At 36.4% G+C, this 21,200-nt stretch overlaps 1 protein-coding gene across 3 annotated transcripts in view; it reads right to left on the bottom strand.

The window, feature by feature from the left end:
• Rock1 (Rho associated coiled-coil containing protein kinase 1) overlaps positions 1-21,200 on the bottom strand; it is a 118,048-nt gene that overhangs the window by 19,707 nt on the left and 77,141 nt on the right. For all 3 annotated transcript variants that reach the window (XM_032885865.1, XM_032885866.1, XM_032885867.1), the window contains exons 14-23: positions 17,288-17,423; positions 15,559-15,650; positions 15,224-15,470; positions 10,326-10,432; positions 9,018-9,168; positions 6,963-7,123; positions 5,114-5,298; positions 2,717-2,786; positions 1,661-1,755; positions 354-519 (exon numbers count right to left, since the gene is read on the bottom strand). In XM_032885865.1, the coding sequence (XP_032741756.1) occupies positions 354-519; positions 1,661-1,755; positions 2,717-2,786; positions 5,114-5,298; positions 6,963-7,123; positions 9,018-9,168; positions 10,326-10,432; positions 15,224-15,470; positions 15,559-15,650; positions 17,288-17,423 (1,410 nt within the window). The remainder of the gene's footprint in view (positions 1-353; positions 520-1,660; positions 1,756-2,716; positions 2,787-5,113; positions 5,299-6,962; positions 7,124-9,017; positions 9,169-10,325; positions 10,433-15,223; positions 15,471-15,558; positions 15,651-17,287; positions 17,424-21,200) is intronic.

Genomic DNA, 21,200 nt, shown 5'->3' with positions numbered 1-21,200 from the left:
TGAGTTCAATTCCCAGCAACCACATGGTGGTTCACAACCATCTGTGATGGGATCTGATGCTCTCTTCTGGTGGGTCTGAAGACAGCTACAGTGTACTTATATACATAAAATAAATAAATCTTAAAAGAAAAAAGCATTTCTTCACATAAAATAAAAAATAGATCTACAGTAGGGAAAAAAGCCCAGTATACTGAATAAGACTTTCTATCATTACGAACTGTTTTAGATAAAATAAACACAAGTACAGAAATGTCACTCTATATGTAAGAAGCATAAGTATATATTCATGCATACCCCCAATACCTTAAACTGTGAATTATTTTCACAATCTCAGATATTCACTTATCACTTACCCGACTAACGGTATGATCTTTATCTGTAATCTCTTGTCTATTTCTTGAAGCAGCTTTCTTGCTTTCTTGAGTCAACTCAAAATACTGTTCTTCCAGAATTCCTCGAGCCAACTGCTCAGACTCAGCTTTTGTTTCTGCTAAATCCAACTGAGTAGAAAGAGTTTCTCTGCAACAATTTTATGAGAAATGAATAAAAACAAATTCAGTTTAATCTCCTTACTTGATCATGTAAATGAAAACAATGATCTTGCTAGACATGATAGTTTACATCTGTAATTCTGACAAGTGTAGTCTTAAGGCACAGGGATTGAGAATTTAGAGCCAGCCTGGACTACAAAGTGAGAATCTCTCTGGAAACAACAACCCAAAAGTGCCCCTCCCCCTTAAAAAAAAAATCCATACAACTTTCTTTAAATGACAGATCCAAGGATTCTACTTTTTAAAGTAAACTTTAAATCCACCTTTTTTAATACAGGTAACAATTTTAACTTAAGTCTTTAACTTCTTTAAGTTCTTTACCTTCTTAATTTTAGAAAGACTGTTGTGGGTTTGGAATAAAGGCAACAAAGCAAGACTGAAAAGTCACTGGTAGACCAGGAAGTCAGATTCAAGACACTTTCAACCCCATTTTAACAGGGGAAGTTCCTTATACTTCCTGGAGCTTAATTTGACCAAGTTTGTACTGAGAGATTAAACTAAATTATCTGATATTTGAGATTATGAAAACATAAAGATTCAAACCACTGTAAACTATTTGGAAATGTTATTAGAAAATACACTTTGAAGCTTTGCAGAATTGCTGGAGTTCAGTGGTTATGTCCTGAGTTCTGTCTACTTGGGAAACAGAGGGAGCAGGACTGATCAAGGCCAGCCTTGGGTACAAAAAGATTTTGTCTCAAAACACTAACTTTTCAGAACTGGCATTTACAGAGACTAGATGACATTCATTTGTCTGTTTGTCTCTAAGATTCTCTCTTTGACAAGCCATCTTGGTTATCTGTACACTTCCTGCATTTTTGTAGGTTCTCAGACAACTTGGGTAGTGAACTATCCCTAACTATGACCACAATTACCTCCTCTTTGTTTTTTAAAACATTATTTTTACTTTATGTGTATGAGTATTTTACCTGCATGTACATAAGTGCACTATCTTATAAATAGTTGAATCTTAGGGTAGACTCATCTGATTTGATATCAGTTAGCCCAATAAATTAGCCTTATCAGAATGATGGTACCCTTACTCCCTACCTTTGAACTTAAATTTATGAATGCTTTTTCTGTTCTATTCCAAAGGAAAACAGACATACTTTTCACTTTGCAGCTCCTGTATTTTCCTTAAATTTTCTCTGTTTTTTTCTTCAATTTCTTCTTTAAGTTCCTTTACCTGGGTTTTATAAAGTGTCTGTAAAACAAGTAATAGGAATTAAGTGCTTGTAGTAAGTTATGAACTGTTCAGCAGTTTCTTTATCTTAAACGTTTAAAAAGTTTTATTTTCTTAAAAGTTAAAACAAGTTAAACCAAGAGTAGAGAGACAGTTCAACAGTTTAAGAGCACTGGCTACTCTTCTAGAGAACCAGTATCCACATTGCAGCTCACAACTGTCAGTAACTCCAGATCCAGGAGATTCACAGAGAAATTCCTGCAGGCAAAACATCAAATGTACAAAAAAACAAATCATTAAAGACAAACAAGCTGGGTGGTGATGAAAGCGGCAACACTAACCCCAGCACTTGGGAGCCAGGCAGGTGGACCTCTGACTTAAGAGTTAGCCTGATCTACAAAGCAATTTCCAGGACACCCAGGGATACACAGAAGAACCCTATCTCAAAAAACAAAACAAACCCAAAAGTCTTGAAAAAGAAAAAGCCACAAGCAAACAAAAAGGCAAGTTAAAACCATGTATTTAATTATATGGACTATGCTTGCAAGATAGATGGTACTAGAGAGCACAATCTGATATTATTATGCCCATTCTGGACTAAAAAACTCAAGAAACTCCATCCCAATCCTACCTTAACCTCCAAGTGCTGTACATCAGGCATGTGATTTCCATGCAACAAAGTCTTTAAGACAAGGTCTTACTCTGTAGCCCTGGCTACTCTAGATCCACCTGCCTGTGCTTCCAGAGTGTTAAGATTAAAGGCCCAAATTACCATGCCCAGCTATCAAACTATTATTTACAGCTGTAATTGGATGCTGAGTAATTGCTGAAAAATTGCACAAAAAGGTCTTTTTTTCCTCCTTCACAATTTGAATAGATCACGAACCTTGAAAAGAAATATAATTTGCAGGGAAAAAAACTCTTAAAAGGCTCTTGTTTAAGTCAGTTTTTAAATTGTATACTAAAAATAATTTTCACTTACAGAGAAATATTGCTCAGCTTCAAGCTGATCTTGTAACTCCCGCATTTGCCCTTCATTTCCTCTGTATTGCCTTTAAATAAAAGAAAATCAGTAATTAAATTTTCTTATTTATGACAGATTTCACCAAAATTGCTAAAATACAAAAGTTTCTATAAAATAACTTCTGCAAGAAAAATATTTCAGCATCACGTTTTTATGAAGCTCCTCTGGTAAGGCCATAGTGCCTGGCTTCATCTTTCACCTATAAAAGTGATAATGAAAATGAAATCAACAGTGCTGTGATTTGTTTGTAAACCCTGTAAATATCTGCAGAGAAAGGCAGGAAAATCACAGAACTGTATTTTAAATGTCTTCTGTAATAACAAAAGCAGACGTCATAAATTATTTAAGTAAAAAATAAAGTATAAAATATTTTGGCCATTGAACACATGAAGGAGTATAAAAACAATTACACAGGGAATATAAAAGGAAAGCAAGAGTAATAAATCAGCAAGGAGAAAGACAGAAATATGTATACATCACAAACAAGCACAATCTCACATGAAAAAGGTCACACTCAGGAGAGGAAAAGACTCAAATACACAAGAAGGCAATAGACCTCGAAGACCCAATTTTATCCTAGGCTATAGGGTTTAATATTATATAGTAATTGTTTTGTAGTTTAGTAATAAGTGATGCAGTTGATAGAAAGTACATACTAAATGTCCACTGAGGGCTGAGTGAGAGTTGCTTGTGGGAAAAAGTAATATATGTAATTAACTGGCAAAAATGGGGCTAGTATATGAAGAAAAAATTGCCAATATAAATCCAACTTAATTAAAAACTGATAAATTATTCCAATGAAAAATGCCTAAATGACAGGTGGTGGTGGCAACATGCCTTTGATTCCAACATTCAGGAGGTAAAGACATGTGAATCTCTAATGTATGATTAACATATATATCTGGAGGAGATAAAATCACAACTTGGTATAAAGAGTACCCATCTTTCATACTGTATTTTTAAAGCAGGCCCATATATATTCTACAAGTAATGACATCCTGGCTTTGTCTTGATCTCAAGTAAGCAAGCATCTTAGCAGTTAACAGAAAAAAAGACTATACAACTTTGAAAGGAATCAAAGAAAGAAAACAAACTCCCACTCCCAAGATTATATCTAACCTCTAAATCTCTAAAATAAAGCGACCTGGAACACTTCCTCTCATGTAGGGTAGCCTTCTTATTATAATGCTAGTCTTGAAAGATGTGTTGATGTTTATACATATGAAAAGTGTGAGAAAACTGGTATTTCCATTATTAACAGACTGACTGTAAAGCTAGCAGTCTTGCTAATCTATATTTCTTTCTTTAAATACTTGTAATTTAAACTTAATAAGCGATGGAACTAGAAAACATCATCCTGAGTGAGGTAACCCAATCACAGAAAAACACACATGGTATGCACTCACTGATTAGTGGATATTAGCCCAAATGCTCGAATTACCCTAGAAGCACAGGACACATGAAATTCAAGAAGGAGGACCAAAATGCAAATGCTTCACTCCTTCTTTAAAAGGGGAACAAGAACACCCTTGGGAGGGAATAGGGAGGCAAAGTTTAGAACAGAGGCAGAAGGAACACCCATTCAGAGCCTGCCCCACATGTGGCCCATACATATACAGCCACCAAACTAGATAAGATAGATGAAGCAAAGAAGTGCAGGCTGACAGGAACCGGATGTAGATCTCTCCTGAGACACAGCCAGAATACAGCAAATACATAGGCGAATGCCAGCAGCAAACCACTGAACTGAGAACGGGACACCCCCCCCCCCATTTGAAGGAATCAGAGAAAGGACTGGAAGAGCTTGAAGGGGCTCGAGACCCCATATGAACAACAATGCCAACCAACCAGAGCTTCCAGGGACTAAGCCACTACCCAAAGACTATACATGGACCGACCCTGGACTCTAACCTCATAGGTAGCAATGAATAGCCTAGTAAGGGCACCAGTGGAAGGGGAAGCCCTTGGTCCTGCCAAGACTGAACACCCAGTGAACGTGATTGTTTGGGGGAGAGCGGTAATGGGGGGAGGATGGGGAGGGGAACACCTATATAGAAGGGGAGGGGGAGGGGTTAGGGGGTTGGCCCAGAAACTGGGAAAGGGAATAACAATCGAAATGTAAATAAGAAATACCCAAGTTAATAAAGATGGGAAAAAGGGGGGGGGGGGAGAAGGGGGAAAAAAAACTTAATAAGCCCGTCCTCCCAAAGCTTGAACTTCCTTGCAAATCTTTGCAAGTAAATTCTTTCATCACAATTTTTGTCTTTTTCATAAATTTTGAGATCATCTGAACATATAAAATATCAAAGTATCTATAAGCCAATGAAAACACAAAAAGGTATTTTTAAAACTTACTTTGTAAGCTGAGCTAACTCAAATTCTAACAATCTTTTAGCTTCCAATAAAGTATTTATTTCCTGTTTCATCTGTTTTTCTAACCCTTTTAAATTGTCTGCTTCAAACGCTTGAGTCTTCAGTTCACTCTGTAGCAAGATCCGCTTATTGGATTCCTGTTCCAGCTGCAGGGTGAGACTCTTAACCTATGAGTGAGAGAAACAATGGCATCTTAGCCACCTTACTCATTTATTAGTAACACATATCAAAGAATACAAATCAGCTGAGTACAAGTACATCGTCACTGCTGTCATCATCATCCCTTGTACATTCCTTGTGTCTATTACTGCCTATTTATTACTAAGTGAAAATAGTAGTATATTTTAGGTATGAAATCTGTGGGGAAAAGAAAAACCTTAGTTTCAAGTAGTCCAAAAATTTGAGAAAAGAAAGATAAAAGTCATGTGTGAGGAAACACTCCAAATTTTAATTTATCCCACAAGTGTTTCTATTCTATATAATCTTAAAGCTCAGGAAATAGTTAATATTTATTAAGTACTTATTAGCCAATCAAAACTCTTGCAGCAGTGTACAACATGCTCTTCACCTACTATCTGCAAAACGATTATCACAGAAATCATCAAACGGCACAGAGTCCCTCACCCTGTCTTGTATATGTCCTTGTCCTGTCTGCCCCTTCTCTGGATGCTCAGACACTACAGAATGCTCCAAGATTTAATGAATGATCTTAAATGCAGTCTATTCTTAAGCTCCTGAATGACACACCCATAGCAAGGCTTTCCTTAACGCTCATGGAATCCCATATCTATTGGAGGTCTTGAATGTAATCTTTCTAGGCTGCCTGTTCCCAATAGTATACAGATCATATGCACCTTACTTTCCTTAATAACAAAAGAATGAAGAAGCCTTTTAAAAGAAATTTTTAGATTAAAAAAAGTTATTTTACCTTATGTGTATACTGTTTAGCCTATGGGTTACGTGTGTGTATTATATATGTTCCTGGTGCCTGAAGAGGGTGCTGGATCCCCTGAAACTGGAGTTGTAACTGTGAGCTGCCATTGTGGGTTCTGGGTTCTTCTGAAGAGCAGCTGATGTCCTTAATATCTGAGTCATCTCTAGCTCCATCTTCCAAAGGTTCAATATATAGTTATCCTGCTTGCTAGTTTATTTCTAATCTCTCCTTAGTCAATCAAGTCTATATATAAATACATTAATTTTCCTAAGACTGTTTTCACCTATACATTTCTGTACATTTTAAAAGAATACCAGTTAGTTTAGAGCCCAAGGGTTGGCTCCATGTGACAACTCCAAGTTATTTTTTCTTCTCTGATTTTACTTCCTCTTACCCATGGCTTACCTACCTTCTTACCAAATACACAATCTGTACTGACAATCCACCAAGACAAGTCTTAGAACTACTTACAAATAATTTCTAAAACTCAGATAGTAACCATCCACAAATGTTTTTTATCTTTTTATCGATAGTATTATAAATACATGTTTTCTATTAATGCAAGCCACTCCAACAGCAGTTAATTTTTTAATGCTTTTCTAAACATATATTCTCTTTAATAGTTTGCTTTTTTAAGCAATCTATTTCTTCTAGGAGGAACTAAAAAATTTTGATACAGTTGAATGCACTGCTGTAATACACAATGTGTTCGGTCCTAGGGAATGAATGTTAAATAGCTATTTGAAATGAAAACTCTAAGTGCTGGGATAATCGTATAAGCAGTGAACACATACTTCATTCAAATTTTCTCCCGTGTGTCAAATATACACAAGATTCTCCAGTTACAATCTAGAATAATTTCTCTTAAAAGATGGGAAAATGAGCACTGTGTCTTACTGCATCCTCCAGCCTTTCTTTATTTTCGGTCAAATGTTCTAGCTTCTGCTGAGACTGTTTCAGGTCAACATCTAGCATAGAACATTGCTTCTCAGTCTCAACAACTCTATTTTCAGCCTTCTCTCGAGCTTCTCTCTCTTCCTTCAGCTTTTTTTCCATTTCTGCAACAGAAAAAAATTACAAACATGCATTTAAAGAGCACCTCAATACTTTTCCCTTTAAATGGCCTAAAAATTGATCTTTAAAATCTGATTTATTCTGCTACTACAATAGATATTAATTATAAATATTCTAAGGACATTTGAATAATATATATAAGAATTTCTGAAGAAATAGTTGTAAGAGATAAAAATAATTTTTAAAATGTCTCAATCTAGCCCCTGCTCAAAAGAGATGGAAAATTCAATACCATTTAGACTAGAAGATTAAGGGTGTAGTTGAAAAGAGTAATTAGGAAATGAAATGAAGGTAAAGAATAGAAAAATATGACTATAGTTATTAATCTCTACCTTGTATTGGTCTGGAAAATTTTTCAAAGAGGCTTCTTCGAATAGGAACTTCGAATGTGCAACTCAATGACAGGAGTCTATGGCTGCAGAATCCCTCTTTCAATTATTCTGAGAAGATTCTAGCCTTTACCTAGAATATTGCCTTATTCTAGAATATTGTAAGTTAAGAATTTTAGAGTTTCCATAGTCATGCCAGTAGAGTTGCATAGTTAAGTCTTTTCTTGGAGCCTGCTCTTGAGGTGACAAAGTGGCAGTTCACTTTTTCCCTAACCTTATAAATTCAGCTGTGATAACATAATCATTACCCCCTAAGTCCTCTCTCCAATTTAACAGAAATTCATTTCAGTTATATTTTAATTCTAGATACCTATCCTTGAGTTTCAGATTTGCATACCAATGGAGTAATATATCCATCTAGATCGCTACCTAATACAATTATAAAAGCTGTTTTGGGGGAATGTGCTGAGGTTTGAACTCAGAACCTCAAGTAGGCTAAGCATGTGTTCTGCCGTTGAAACCACATCTCTAGCCCCCAAATTTAACATACAGAAAGAATTACTTTTTTCTATCCCCTAATCACTTCTACCCCACACTTCTATCACCCTCTGTGGAAGATATAATCACTGATTCATTTGTTCTAAACTAAACACCTGAGCGAGCCCTTCTTGCTTCTTCTTCTTTTTTTAATATTTATTTTATCTATATGTGTACACTGCAGCTGTCTTCAGACATACCAGAAAAGGGCATCAGATCCCATTACAGATGGTTGTGAGCCACCATGTGGTTGCTGGGAATTGAACTCAGGACCTCTGGAAGAGAAGTCAGTGCCCTTAACCGCTGAGCCATCTCTCCAGCCTCCCCTTCTTGCTTCTTTTACTGTCTCCCTTTCCTCACAATTTTGTCCTCTGTGCTTCTTTGCATTCTGCTACCACCAGATCACCCTACTTCCACTGTTCCTCTTTGTAAGGCATCTCCAGATAGCAAGAGTTGTTTTTAAAGAGCATGCACTAGACTTGTCATTGGAGATAACATAGTGGATGATCACTGATCTTAAGTATACTTGAAATAATAATACAAGGCAACTGGCTGCTCTAAACTGTGATTGTGACTGGAGACCATAAAGCAAAGTAAACATAAGAAATTAAGGCAAAAAAGCAGTTAAGTAACAATAAGGTCCAGAATGTATAGTGGAAAAAAAAAAAATCTACAGATAGATTAAAAACTGGGAAAATAAAAGAGTCCACTAATTTTATTTTGTTTTAGACCCAAACTCTATCACCAAAACTGCCTTGCCTTAGCTTTTCTAGTGCTTAGATTACAGATGGGGCCACCATGCCTAGGATGAGTTCACTAACTTTTATAGTAAAGACATAGTAGGTAAAGAAAAACTACAAAAGGTAAATTTGTGATAAAAAAGAAGATATAATAAAAGGTACTCTCTTCTCAGATAACAATGTTTATTTATTCTCTCTACCACAGATCAAAATCAACTTTCTCTAAGTATTATTTAAACCTAATAAAAAATATGCACATAAGTGACACTTACCACACATGGCAACAGACTTTGCCTCTTCAATAGACTGATGCTTGTCAGTTAGCCGCGCTTTGGTTACTTTGTGTTCATTTACTTCTTGTTCTAACCTCTGCTGAATAGACTTGAGCTTGTAGTTCAAATCAATCTCCAAATTATTTTTTTCCTAAGAAAATTAGAATGAGAGCCATGGGATATAATAAACTGACTAAAGGGTGCATAATTAAATCTTACATTTCTCAATATTCTGCTGGAGATGAACACTTTCCTAAGTGCCCCTTCCTGGAGCATAAACCACAGCTGATGCAGAGCTCCCTCTGCTCCTAGGTACATTCAGGACAGTTTACACTGCAGTAACAAATGAATGCAACAACCTTTTACTTTGTTATTTCATTTTTGTCTTTAAAAACTCTTTTAAAATTTAAGAATCTATATTTCTATCTAAATTTGGTTTGTTTCTCTTTAAAAGACGAAACATCTTGGGACAAGGTAGTGAAATGTTTAGGTGAGAACAGTACGAATAGATTACAGTCCTTTCAAAGTTTATTCTTCTTTCTTTCATCCTATTTCACATTTATATCAGCTTGTTTAACAGAAACTACTCAGGGATAGAACATCCCAAAGCAGTTGCTTTTAAAATCATTTTCTTGAGGGAGACACTAGATCTGTAAAGTAACTGATACTTTCTTCAACAAGGAAGATACTTAGCAGTGAATTTTTGATAAAATTGTAAATAAATGCAGAGTCCAGAAGGAAGACCCCACTGGGTAAAAACACTTGTCACTAAGCCTGATAGCCCTAGTTATATCCCTGGAATCCATATGGTAAAAGGAGAGAACTGAAATTTGCCACCTCCCACCAAGTTGTCCTGACTCCAAATATGTGCCATGATGCATGACCCTACAGGTAGAGGGAGGGGGACAGATAGATAGAGGGAGAGGATACAAAAGCCAATTACTTTGGTCTTTTTATATTTTATGTTTTACTAACAACAGAGTGTGCTAGGATCCAGTCCTTTATTTCTCTCTTTGTATGATTTAATATACAAGGGTTAAACCTTCCTCTTACCTGTGTACAAAGGAACTAGGAACAGTTTTCTTATTAAAAGGTTATTTCCAAACCAAAGTAATATAATTACCTATTAAAAATCTCTAACTTCTTAGAGTACACACAAAATAATATGGTAACAAGATGCCAAATATATCATGCATACATTCCCACACATGAAAACAATTTCATAATAAAAAACAAACATTATAATGAATGTTATAAAACTACCTTAAACCTTTGATAACCATAATATTAGAACAGTAAGTCATTTACCTTTTCTGAATGATTGAGCATGTCTTGAGCCTCTTTTCTTTCTCCTTCTACTCTTTCAAGATTATGTTTGAGATGCTTCACCTCTTCTTGTAAAGATGTAATTCGTGCTATGAAGTGAGGAAAAACGTTAAAGCAAAACTAATTTATAGTATTATAAATCATAACTGATTATTTGGGAGTGAGGAGGTGGATGATGGAGGAATTTGATGGACTTGGTGTTTGTTAATGCTCAGTTTTGAATTTTTATTTTATGTATGAATGTTTTGCCTGCATGTATGTTATATGTCCCACTGTGTGCAGTGCTGATGGAGGCCAGAGATGGGCAACAAGTTCATTGGCACTGGAATTAGATAGTTGTAAACTGCCAAATGGGTGCTAATAACTTAACCCAGGTCCTTTTGCAAGAACAGCAAACTTTTAACTCACTAGCCTAGTGGTTCTCCTTAACCTTCTTCTCCTCTCCTCTGCCCTCCCAGACAGGGTTTCTCTGTGTAGCGCTGGCTGTCCTGAAACTCACTCTGTAGACTAGGCTGCCCTCAAATTTAGGGATCCACCTGTCTCTACCTCCTAAGTGCTGGAATTAAAGGCGAGTACCACCACACCCAGACTCTTTAACCTTCTTAATGCTGTGATCCTTAAATACAGTTCCTCATGTGGTAATTGGCAACCATAAAATTATCATTGTTGCTACTTCATAACTCTAATTTTGCTATTATGAACCATAATGTAAATATCTATGGTTTCCAATGGTCTTAGGCAACCCTCGTAAAATGGTCTTTCAATCTCAAAGGAGGCCACGAACCACCAGTTGAGAACCGCTGGCCTAGAAAGACAGCCAAGCATATACCCAAAAGATGCTCAGATGGACAGACCCATGGCTCCAGTTGCATATGTAGCAGAGGATGGCCAATGGGGGGAGAAGTTCTTGGTCCTGCCAAGGCTCAACCCCCTCAGTGTAGGGGAATGTTAGGGCAGGGAGGCAGGAAGGGGTGGGTGGATGGGTGGGGGAACACCATCATAGAAGCATGGGGAGTGAGGATGGGACAGCATTTGAAATGTAAATTAAAAAAAAAAAAGGAGGACAGTCAAGGAAGAACAGGGCTCATTCACTGAAAAATGAAGATGCAAATAAAATTAATTAAAAAAAAAAAAAAAAAATATAAAAAAAATTAAAAAAAAAAAAAATGAAGATGCAAAAGAAGGATGACCATAATTTCACCCGATCAGTAAATTGAGGCAAGAGTATTTGAGCCCAGCAGTTTAAGGCTACCTTGGGCACCACAATCAGACCTTGTCTTAAAACCAAATAAAACACAAAACATAAAAAAAACTCTAAAAAAAATGATAAATGAAAATTTGCCTGTGTTCATAGATTGGGAGAATTTTAAGATGACAATAACGACCTAAAATAATGAATAAAGACATTTTATCATTATTAAAATTCTAAAAGTATGTTCTGCAGAAATGAAAAAGCTAATTAAAGAAAAGCTAAAATAATATTATGGAAGAACAATAATGTTGAACAAATGAAATCCCCCAATTTCAACACCTGCTCTAAAACTACTTTGGTCAAAATATGGTGCTGACATATGGCAAAAATAACGTTTGAATAAAAGAGACTTGAAAAAACAGAAGTAAAGCCATACACAGAGAGGGCGGGGAAGTATGTGTATGAGTGTGATATATCAGTCAAGAACACATCTATGTACAGGTGAGAATAGAGGGTGTTAAGTTGACACTGGGTGTTTTCCTGAATTACTTTTCTACCTTGGTTTTTAAAGACAGATCTCTTACTAACCTTAAAACTCATCTACTTTATTTCAGCTGTACTGGCTGGCCAGTGACCCCCTGGAGACTTGCATGTCTCTCAGATCAGCGCTAAAGTTACAGAAACATACTTCCTGACATGGTTTTTACACGGCTGACATGGATCAGGTGCTCATTCTTGCACTTCACCCACTATGCCTCCTTCACAGCCAAATCCTTTCATTTACTAATAGAAATTTTTGCCTCTCTTTTTCATTCAGTCAAAAAAAAATTTTCCAGCCCCAGGAATTAGACCTAGGCCCTTAATGATGAATGCTAGGTTAAGAATTCAACTACATCTTTTTTTTTTTTTTTAAAACATTCTTTTTTTTTTTTTTTTTAAGATTTATTCATTTATTATATATAAGTACACTGTAGCTGTCTTCAGACACACCAGAAGAGGGCATCGGATCTCTTTATAGATGGTTGTGAGCCACCATGTGGTTGCTGGGAATTGAACTCAGCACCTCTGGAAGAGTAGTCGGGTGCTCTTAACCGCTGAGCCATCTCTCCAGCCCAAGAATTCAACTACATCTTATCCACAGACAATATTTAACAAAAATGTCAAAACCATTTAAAGAGAAAAGGATAAGGCCTAAGAAATACAGTGACCTCTGGCTCCACAAGAGTATGTATATACTTTTCTTGTGTAATGACGCACACACACACACACACACACACACACACACACACACACACACACACACACACACACACACACAGAGAGAGAGAGAGAGAGAGAGAAAGAGAGAGAGAGAACAAGCTTCTTTTTTAAAAAAGATTTTTTAAAGATTCACTTATTGTATATATGTGAATATACTATACTACACTGCTGCTGTCTTCAGACACACCAGAAGAGGGTATTGGATCCCATTACAGATGCTTGTGAGCCACCATGTAGGTGCTGGGAATTGAACTCAGGACCTCTGGAAGAGCAGTCAGTGAGTGCTCTTAACCACTGAGCCATCTTTCCAGCCAAGGGACAAGCCTCTTAAATGGTACCAAAACAACTGGGTATCAGATGTTCAACATCATTAACTTATTAGGAAATAAATTAAAACCACAGTAATACATGAGCTCATTCCTATTCAGGCAGTCAATTTTAACGCCATGGAAAAATCAGAATCCTAATTTCTCGGTGAGGAAAATCAAATAGTTCAGCAAGTGTAAAAAAAGTTTAGCAGTCCAAGAAAAGTTAAGCACAGAATTACTACATGACCTAGCAATTTCACACCTAAGTGTGAATTCAAAATTCAAAAAGAATATTCAAAAGAATGCAGTTGGCATTCCAGCACTCAGGGTAGCAGAGACTTTTAGATTTAAACCCTACTATAAACTGCTATGAGTTTGGGATAACATATTATAGAGTTAGGTGCAAACAGCAAAATCAGAATGGGTGACACCTCAATCTTCAAGAGCTAATCTTTGAGTTCTCAGGTCAGCCATGGACACATACTGAGATGGTTCCAAACAAAACAAAACCTCAAAATAAGACTTAAGTAAAAAAAACAAAACAAAATAAGCAATGAAAAAAAGATAAACCTAATCATACTATAAAGTTTTCTTAGCTTTCACCAATATTTAAAAGATTCTGTTAAAAGACAATAAACATAATTATCGAAGTTTGGTTTTTTGCTATGTCTTGTAATGCTAAATACTGGCCCCCAAGTTCTGGTTGTGTCCAGAAACGAGAAAATCTTCACATCTATGTAACTTTTCTCCTTAAAACTATTGGTTGAATAAAGATGCCTGTAATCTATAGCTGGGCAGAAGGGAGGTAGGCAGTGTTTAGGTTCCCAGGGATTGGGGGCTGAGAGAGTACCATGGAGGGAAGAGAGAAGATGGAGAAGAAGGGACACCAGGGCTGGCCAATTGGAGTAAGAGCAGCCCAGAAGAAACACGTTAAGTCCTATCTCAGGATTATTAGCAGGGAAGTAGACATTACAGCATAGAGGGTAGTTATCTGTACAGCTTTAATGCTTAAATATAAAAGGCTTGCATATTTTATCTGGGAACTGAATGATCTAAGGAATGGTAGAAACGCCCGATTGAGATTAAAAATATACTACAACACATGATGATGGTGTAAAACTTGGAACCAAGTAGTCCAAAGCTTAGTCATAAGCAAGAGATAACAAACATCAACAATTTTAAGAACTAGAAGGATTTATGGAATTAATCCTTGACCAAAGAGATTTTTACATGGCTAATTTGCTGTATAAAAGCAATGAGAAAAACTACACTTAAATAAGTGAGGCTTTTCAGTAATTACAAAGAGGCTCCTTTCTTGGCTATATCTAGACCTATTTTAAGCCTGGTGCCTGAGAGATAAGACTGTACAACTTTCTTAAGCTATGAGCCAATGGGAACTCCTAATTTCCGTTTCCATAGTCACAAAAACTGACCTGACCTCTGTCCACAGAATTATACCTAATGATCAAGTCTCATGAGACCCAAAATATGTTCCTTTCCATGACTAATGTTAAAACACACTCTCTCCTCTCATCCTCCATCTTTTCTAAGAGGCCTGGCAATTCTCATGTGTGTTTTTTGTATAGATAGTGTGGATGCTGCTACTGAACAGCAACAAAACCCAGGAAAATATCTGGGAAGTGAAGGCAGTTATCTTTGGAAAACAAACCAAATGGTATTAACCTTCTAAAACGTTTCCTTTTATTCACTGTCAGTTATGTCTAACTTGCTTTTTAGTTAAACAAAGAATGCTAATAACTAATCCCGACCTTTCCTAACACCTTGGTCATTTTTGGTAAGGAGTTGTCCCAGGCCCATAAAGTCGGATGATGGCTAGAGACCACTGCAGGAAGGAAGGGAGGGAGGGGTTGGCAGAGTGGCTTTGAAGGTAAAGGGCTTACCACGCAAGCCTACCAACCTGAGCTCAATCCCTAGAAACCCAGTGAAGATAGAGAGAATGAGTTAGTTCTACCAAGTTTTTCTCTGACCACTCACATGTGCCCCATGCAACACAGCTCTCTCTACCACGCACCACACACCTCACAAAAACATATACAATAAAATAAAAACTTACAATGGTAAATCTTGTGACATATATTTCACATAAGAAAAAGTATTACCTTGAAGGTCTCCAATCATCTCAGAATCATGGCCTCTGTCTCTTCGCTCAGCTTCCAATACAGCTTGCAGCTGGTAGTAATCCTTGTCTGCTTGTGACTTGGAATTCTCTAACATTCTGTTTCTCTCCTGTAATTCTCTGTTCAGAGACTCTAGCTGACTAATTGACTTGCTCATCTCTGTGTGACTCTTCCTTAATCTTACAGCTGTATCTGATTCTGTCCTAAGTAAGTCATTCGCTTCTTCTAACTGTTAAAAAAGAAAGAAAGAAGGTTGATCAAACACCATGTTTCTTTAAATTAACTATAATTTAAAGCAATTCTGATGAAGAACCGACCTGCTTCTGTAACTGTGTCAGCTTCTCATTAGCAAGCTGTGAGCTCTGACTTGCTTTCCGTAAGTCTTCCAACTGGTCCTTTAGTGTAGAAACTGGAAGTTGAAGATTATGTAGAAATTACATATTTTGTTAGGAAAAAAAAAATCCATCTTTTTAGTAATAAAATTTATTCTTAGACCACAACAATCAGTGAAATTAGGTCCATTCCCACTCCCAAAACAAATTCTATCTTACAAGTTCTTATATTCTAAATCTATCAAAAAATAGAGCATGGCTTTACAATAAAGTAAAACAACTATTTCCAATACTATAGTATTCCAAATTCTTTTATTGCCTTCATGGGACAAATCTATTGGTATAATAGTACAAAGCTACTTTTGCAGAATCCCCCTGCTCCCAAGGGGTAATTTGATCTACCCTGAAGGCTCTTCTCAAATTCAAGAGCTCAAATTATTCTCCTGCCTTAAGCCTTCCTGAGTGCTGGGATATAGGAATATACCACCAAAGTTAGTTATAAAGCTAGTTTTTGACTTTTGAATATCAAAATTACTTGAATAATTCAGTATTTTTAAAATGGTACAAAAATCAAAAGATAGTAAATGGTAGAATAATGAGGATTCTCCTCTACAGTTTTTTTTTTCCCTTAACTGACTCTTCTACAACTACTGTTTTCCCTTTTTAGGTGAATCTATGAATCAAACCCTAAGATGAATCTAAATATACCATATATGCGTATCTACAGAAATATATACATATTTAGTAATATAAGGAGATGCTTTTTCTTTTGTTAGGCTGTTTTTTTATGAGAGATATTGCAATATCTATTATATCATTGAATACACTGTTTATACTTTTATCAGTTCTATAAGAACCCTGTATAATATTCATGAGATTGCATACATGTATGTACATTTATAAAATAAACTAGAAATAAAACCATTGTTATCAAATGGCATAAAAACACTTTTAAATGTAATATAATTGCAATACTGGCATGAAAATATAAAATTCTAGCCAAAGGTCATGGCACATGACTTTAATCCCAGGACTTGGAAGATAGAGGCAGATATAAATTCAAGGCTAGCTTGCGCTACTACTGGGGATGGGAGTGTGGCAACTCTAGCTTAACAGTTCTCAAATGAGCCACTTGTTAGAAATGTCTGAGTTTATAGAAATCCTGTTGCCGGATCATGTATCTATATCATAATTCAAATAGAAATCTTTGGACTTTGGGTATGAATAGTCTGCTTTTAGGTTTTTTGTGTATGGGAGTTCTGCCTGCATGTATGCTTGTGCACGGTGTGTGTATAGTGTGTGCGGAGGCCAGAAGAGGACACTGGATACCCTAGAACTGGAATTACAAGTGCTTGTCACTTTATGGGTGCTGAGAATTGAACCTGGGTCCTCTTAAAAAACAACCAGTGCTCTTTATTACAGAGTCATCTCCCCAGCTCTGATATTTATGGTCTTCAATGATTCTCAGATGATTCTGGTATGAACATAATTGTAATCATCATTAGCGTAGCTAAATAACATTTACAGGCTTTAGTAAGTCATAAACGTAACTGAAGATTTGGGTTATTTAACTTATCTGCATATTACTGTAGTTAAGGCAACCTCATGATAAAGACGGTTCAATATTAGACAAAAATATGGGCGGAGGGCTGCGGTTATAGCCCAGCAGTAGTGTCTACCTAGACAGTCCAACGTTTTAAAAAGAACAATTTACCTTCATTTTCTACATTTCTTCTCTTCTCATTTTCCTGTTCCACTTTTCTTTGGTACTCATTAATTCTATGTTGTAACAACATCTTTTCTTTCTCAATTTGAGACACCGCAGATTCTAGATTTCTTCTTTGATTCCCCTAAAATTATAATGACAACAATTACAACTGACACACCGTTCAGGGAGTATTTTGCTCTTTAAAAATATTTCATATGAAATCTTAAGATCCATTTTTTTGCTTAAAATCAGGTAGTATATTCCATTTTTTTCAGTTGTGCTTATGTATATGCGTGTATGCATGTGTGCACATGTGTGTGGAGGCCAGTGGCCACTGTCAGGTGCCTTCCTCTATTGTTTCTCTTTATCACTTGAGATATGGTCTCTCACTGAACCTGTGCTCAACAACTGGAAGACTGGTTGGTGTTGAGACATAGAGATGCAGCTCCCAGGCAGGATCAAGTAAGGACTGGTGACAAGTCCAAGTAGGGGCTGAAACACCACCCGTGAGAAGAAAATGTTTCGTCTGAATAGATGTTTTTAATGCTATGCTGGACACTACTGCCAAAGTAGCAACAGTAAAAAGGCTTAAAATAGTAGCTACCATAATTCCAGTCATTCTTTTATTTCTCTTCAGCAGATTACTAAACAATTTCAATAATCACATGATTAAGGGGATCTTGAGACAAATGACGTCCCAAATTAACAGGCATCCATACATATAGTTTTTGCTGAATAATCATAATAGAATCTTGATTCATATTAAACTGAGTAGATGAATTAATACATGAATACAAATGACAGTTAATACAAGCAAATCCATTAGTAAAATTAAATCTACCTATTAAAAACAAATATGGCATAGGAATACAAGTAGTAACCCTTTCTTTCTTAAATGTGGTTAAAATCATATTGAGAAGCAGATTGAACAGTCCCAGAAAAGCTTCCATTAGCAAACACAACTTCTTTTAATGTAGCGGCAGTCTTCCACAAATGAGTTTGAAATGCAGTAGGATCTTCCACAGAGGCCAGTTGATTATCAGGTTGGCAGTGAGCTTTAGGGCCTACCTGTCTCTGCACTGCTTTCCCTTCATAGGGTTCCAGTCATACTCAGCCATGTCCTGAGACCCAGGGAGTACATTCTAGTGACAGCTTTGCAGTAACATATAAAACATGTCTTACAAAGTAAGACATGCCATGATTTTGTTGCTTTGTTTTTGTATTTAAAATGTGGCATCAGGAAATTCTGCTTTTCTATGTGATTCTTCCAAATCTTCCTATCTGTAAGTAAACATTATCTTTTATGTAGATATTATCAGATACTTGTAGAGGTGATCTAGATGGATCTCCATAGTAGTTTCACTTCTCTAAGATTGTCATTTTAACTTTAAAATTCAGTGTGCATGTGTAGGTCTGAGTACAACTCTCAGGAATCCATTTCCTCCTGCCACTTTATTGGGTGGTACTTCAGTTATCAGGCCTACATACAAGAGCCTCTGCCTACTGCGTCATCTCTTTTAACTTTAAATCTAACTTGAAGCTGTGCACGGAGGCATTCATGTGTAGTCTCAGCACTTGGAAACTTGTTGGTAGCATTATAACCATGAGTCATCAACTCAAAGCTCTTAAAAGCTTTATATTTTTATATTTGCTTAAATCTACTATTAAGTTAATGATCACAAAGTATGACACATTAAGGTTCAAATTTTGGTCCACAATTGCTCCAGTACTGTTTGTTGAAGAATTATCTTTCCTCCACCAAAATGCTTTTGCAACTTTGTCACAGATTAGTTGACCATAATTGTGTGGGTTTCTTTCTTTTTTTTAAAAAAAGATTTATTTATCATGTATACAGCATTCTGCTTGCATGCATACCTACAGGCCAGAAGAGGGCACAAGATCTCATTATAGATGGTTACAAACCATCAGTTGGTTGCTGGAAATTGAACTCAGGACCTCTGAAAGAGCAGCCAATACTCTTAACCTCTTAAGTCAAGATCATACAGTTTTGATCATTGTGTCTCTTGCATAAGACACATAGACAGGCTTCCCTCTTCTTCTCTGATCCTTTTTTGGTTATATGTCCTGACCACAAGTTCTAGTACTAACTGAATAATGATGAGATGAGAGATGATGTGTTTTTGTTATTAACAGACCTTGAGGGAAGTACTTATTCTTTTACAATTAGATATGGTGTGAAATATAGGATTTAACATATGCCATTTTTTAACCTGAATTTTCTGATAATTTTTTACTGTGGATACTGCATTTTCTCTAATGCCTTTTCTGTATCAAGTAATAAGATCATTTGGTTTTTCTTCCTTAGACTTAATATGATGAATTTAAGTGACTGATTTTAAAATATTAAATATTAAATAATATAAATGAATGCTGCATCCCTGAAATAAACTAGCTAGCTAGATTATCTTTTTTTTTTTTTTTGGTTCTTTTTTTTTTTTTTGGAGCTGGGGACCAAACTCAGGCCTTGCGCTCCTAGGCAAGCGCTACCACTGAGCTAAATCCCCAACCCCTTAGATTATCTTTTTTTAAAGATTTATTTATTTATTATATATATGTACACTGTAGCTGTCTTCAGACACATCAGAAGAGGGCAGCAGATTGCATTACAGATGGTTGTGAGCCACCATGTGGTTGCTGGGATTTGAATTCAGGACCTCTGGAAGAACAGTCAGTGCTCTTAATCACTGAGCCACCTCTCCAGCCCGCATAGGTTATCTTTTTATGTGCTGCTGAGATGTACACTAGTATTGTGCTAAAGACTTTGTAGTTGTGAGTGGTAGTGATCTCTACTTTTTTTATAGTCTATATAAGGTTATTAGTCTAACAAAATGAATTAGGAAATGTTCTTATTTTGACGTGTTGTAAATTATTTGTTGTTTTCTTTAAACTTGGCAGAATAATCTAGTGAAGTTATCTGGTCATTGAGATTTTCTTTTTTCGTGCTGGTGGGGAAAAGTTTTAAAATGATGGATTCACTCTCCTTAGCGTTATATATTGCTATAGAAATGATCTTTTCCACACAGAGTTGTGGCATGTTGGATTTTTCAAGCAATTCCTTTAATTCAATTAAATGACATGTTTAAATACAGAGGCTAACTCTCGCAGCCAACCATAGAACTGAGAATGGGGACCCCACTGGAGGAGTTAGAGAAAGGATTGAAGGAGCTGAAGGGGCTTGCAACCCCATTAGAACAACAATACCAACCAACCAGAGCTCCCAGGGACTAAACCACCATCCAAAGACATACCCGTGGCTCCAGCTGCATGTGTAGCAGAGGACGGCCTTGTTGGGCACCAGTGGGAGGAGAAGCCCTTGGTCCTGTCAAGGCTCCATGCCCCAGTGTAGGGGAAAGTCAGGGCGGGGAGGTAGGAAAGGGTGGGTAGATGGGTGGGGGAACACCCTCATAGAAAGGGGATGGGGATGGAATGGGGGCTTATGGACAGGAAACCAGGAAAGGGGATATTTCAAATGTAAATGAATAAAAATTTCAATAATAATAAAAAAGACATGTTTAGAGTTGTTCACATCATTCCCTCACAACTCTTTTTCATTCGTTACTCTGATTCTTTCTTCCTCTGTCAATCTTGCTGGAGATTTACCAATTCTGTGGATCTTTTCAAACAAGTTCTTTTGTTCCACCCATTTTCTTCCTTGTCATTTCCAAATGCAGTGACCTCTATTCTTTTCACTGTTTTTGTTAAGATTCGTCATTATCAACTTTCCTTCTAATATGAACATGCATGCTATATAATCTTTCCATTAGGCACTGTGTTAACTGTATCTCACAAATTTTGATTTTGTATTTTTTCTTCTTTTTTCTTACATTTGATTACATATTTTCAATGAGGAAAGCTTTACATTTTTGAAACATAAAAAACTTGAATATATAAATAATCA

This window comes from Rattus rattus, chromosome 15 (genome assembly GCF_011064425.1).
Source record: "Rattus rattus isolate New Zealand chromosome 15, Rrattus_CSIRO_v1, whole genome shotgun sequence".
NCBI lineage: Eukaryota > Metazoa > Chordata > Mammalia > Rodentia > Muridae > Rattus > Rattus rattus.
The sequence above is the reverse complement of the archived record's forward strand: the minus strand, read 5'-3'. Positions and strand labels throughout refer to the sequence as shown.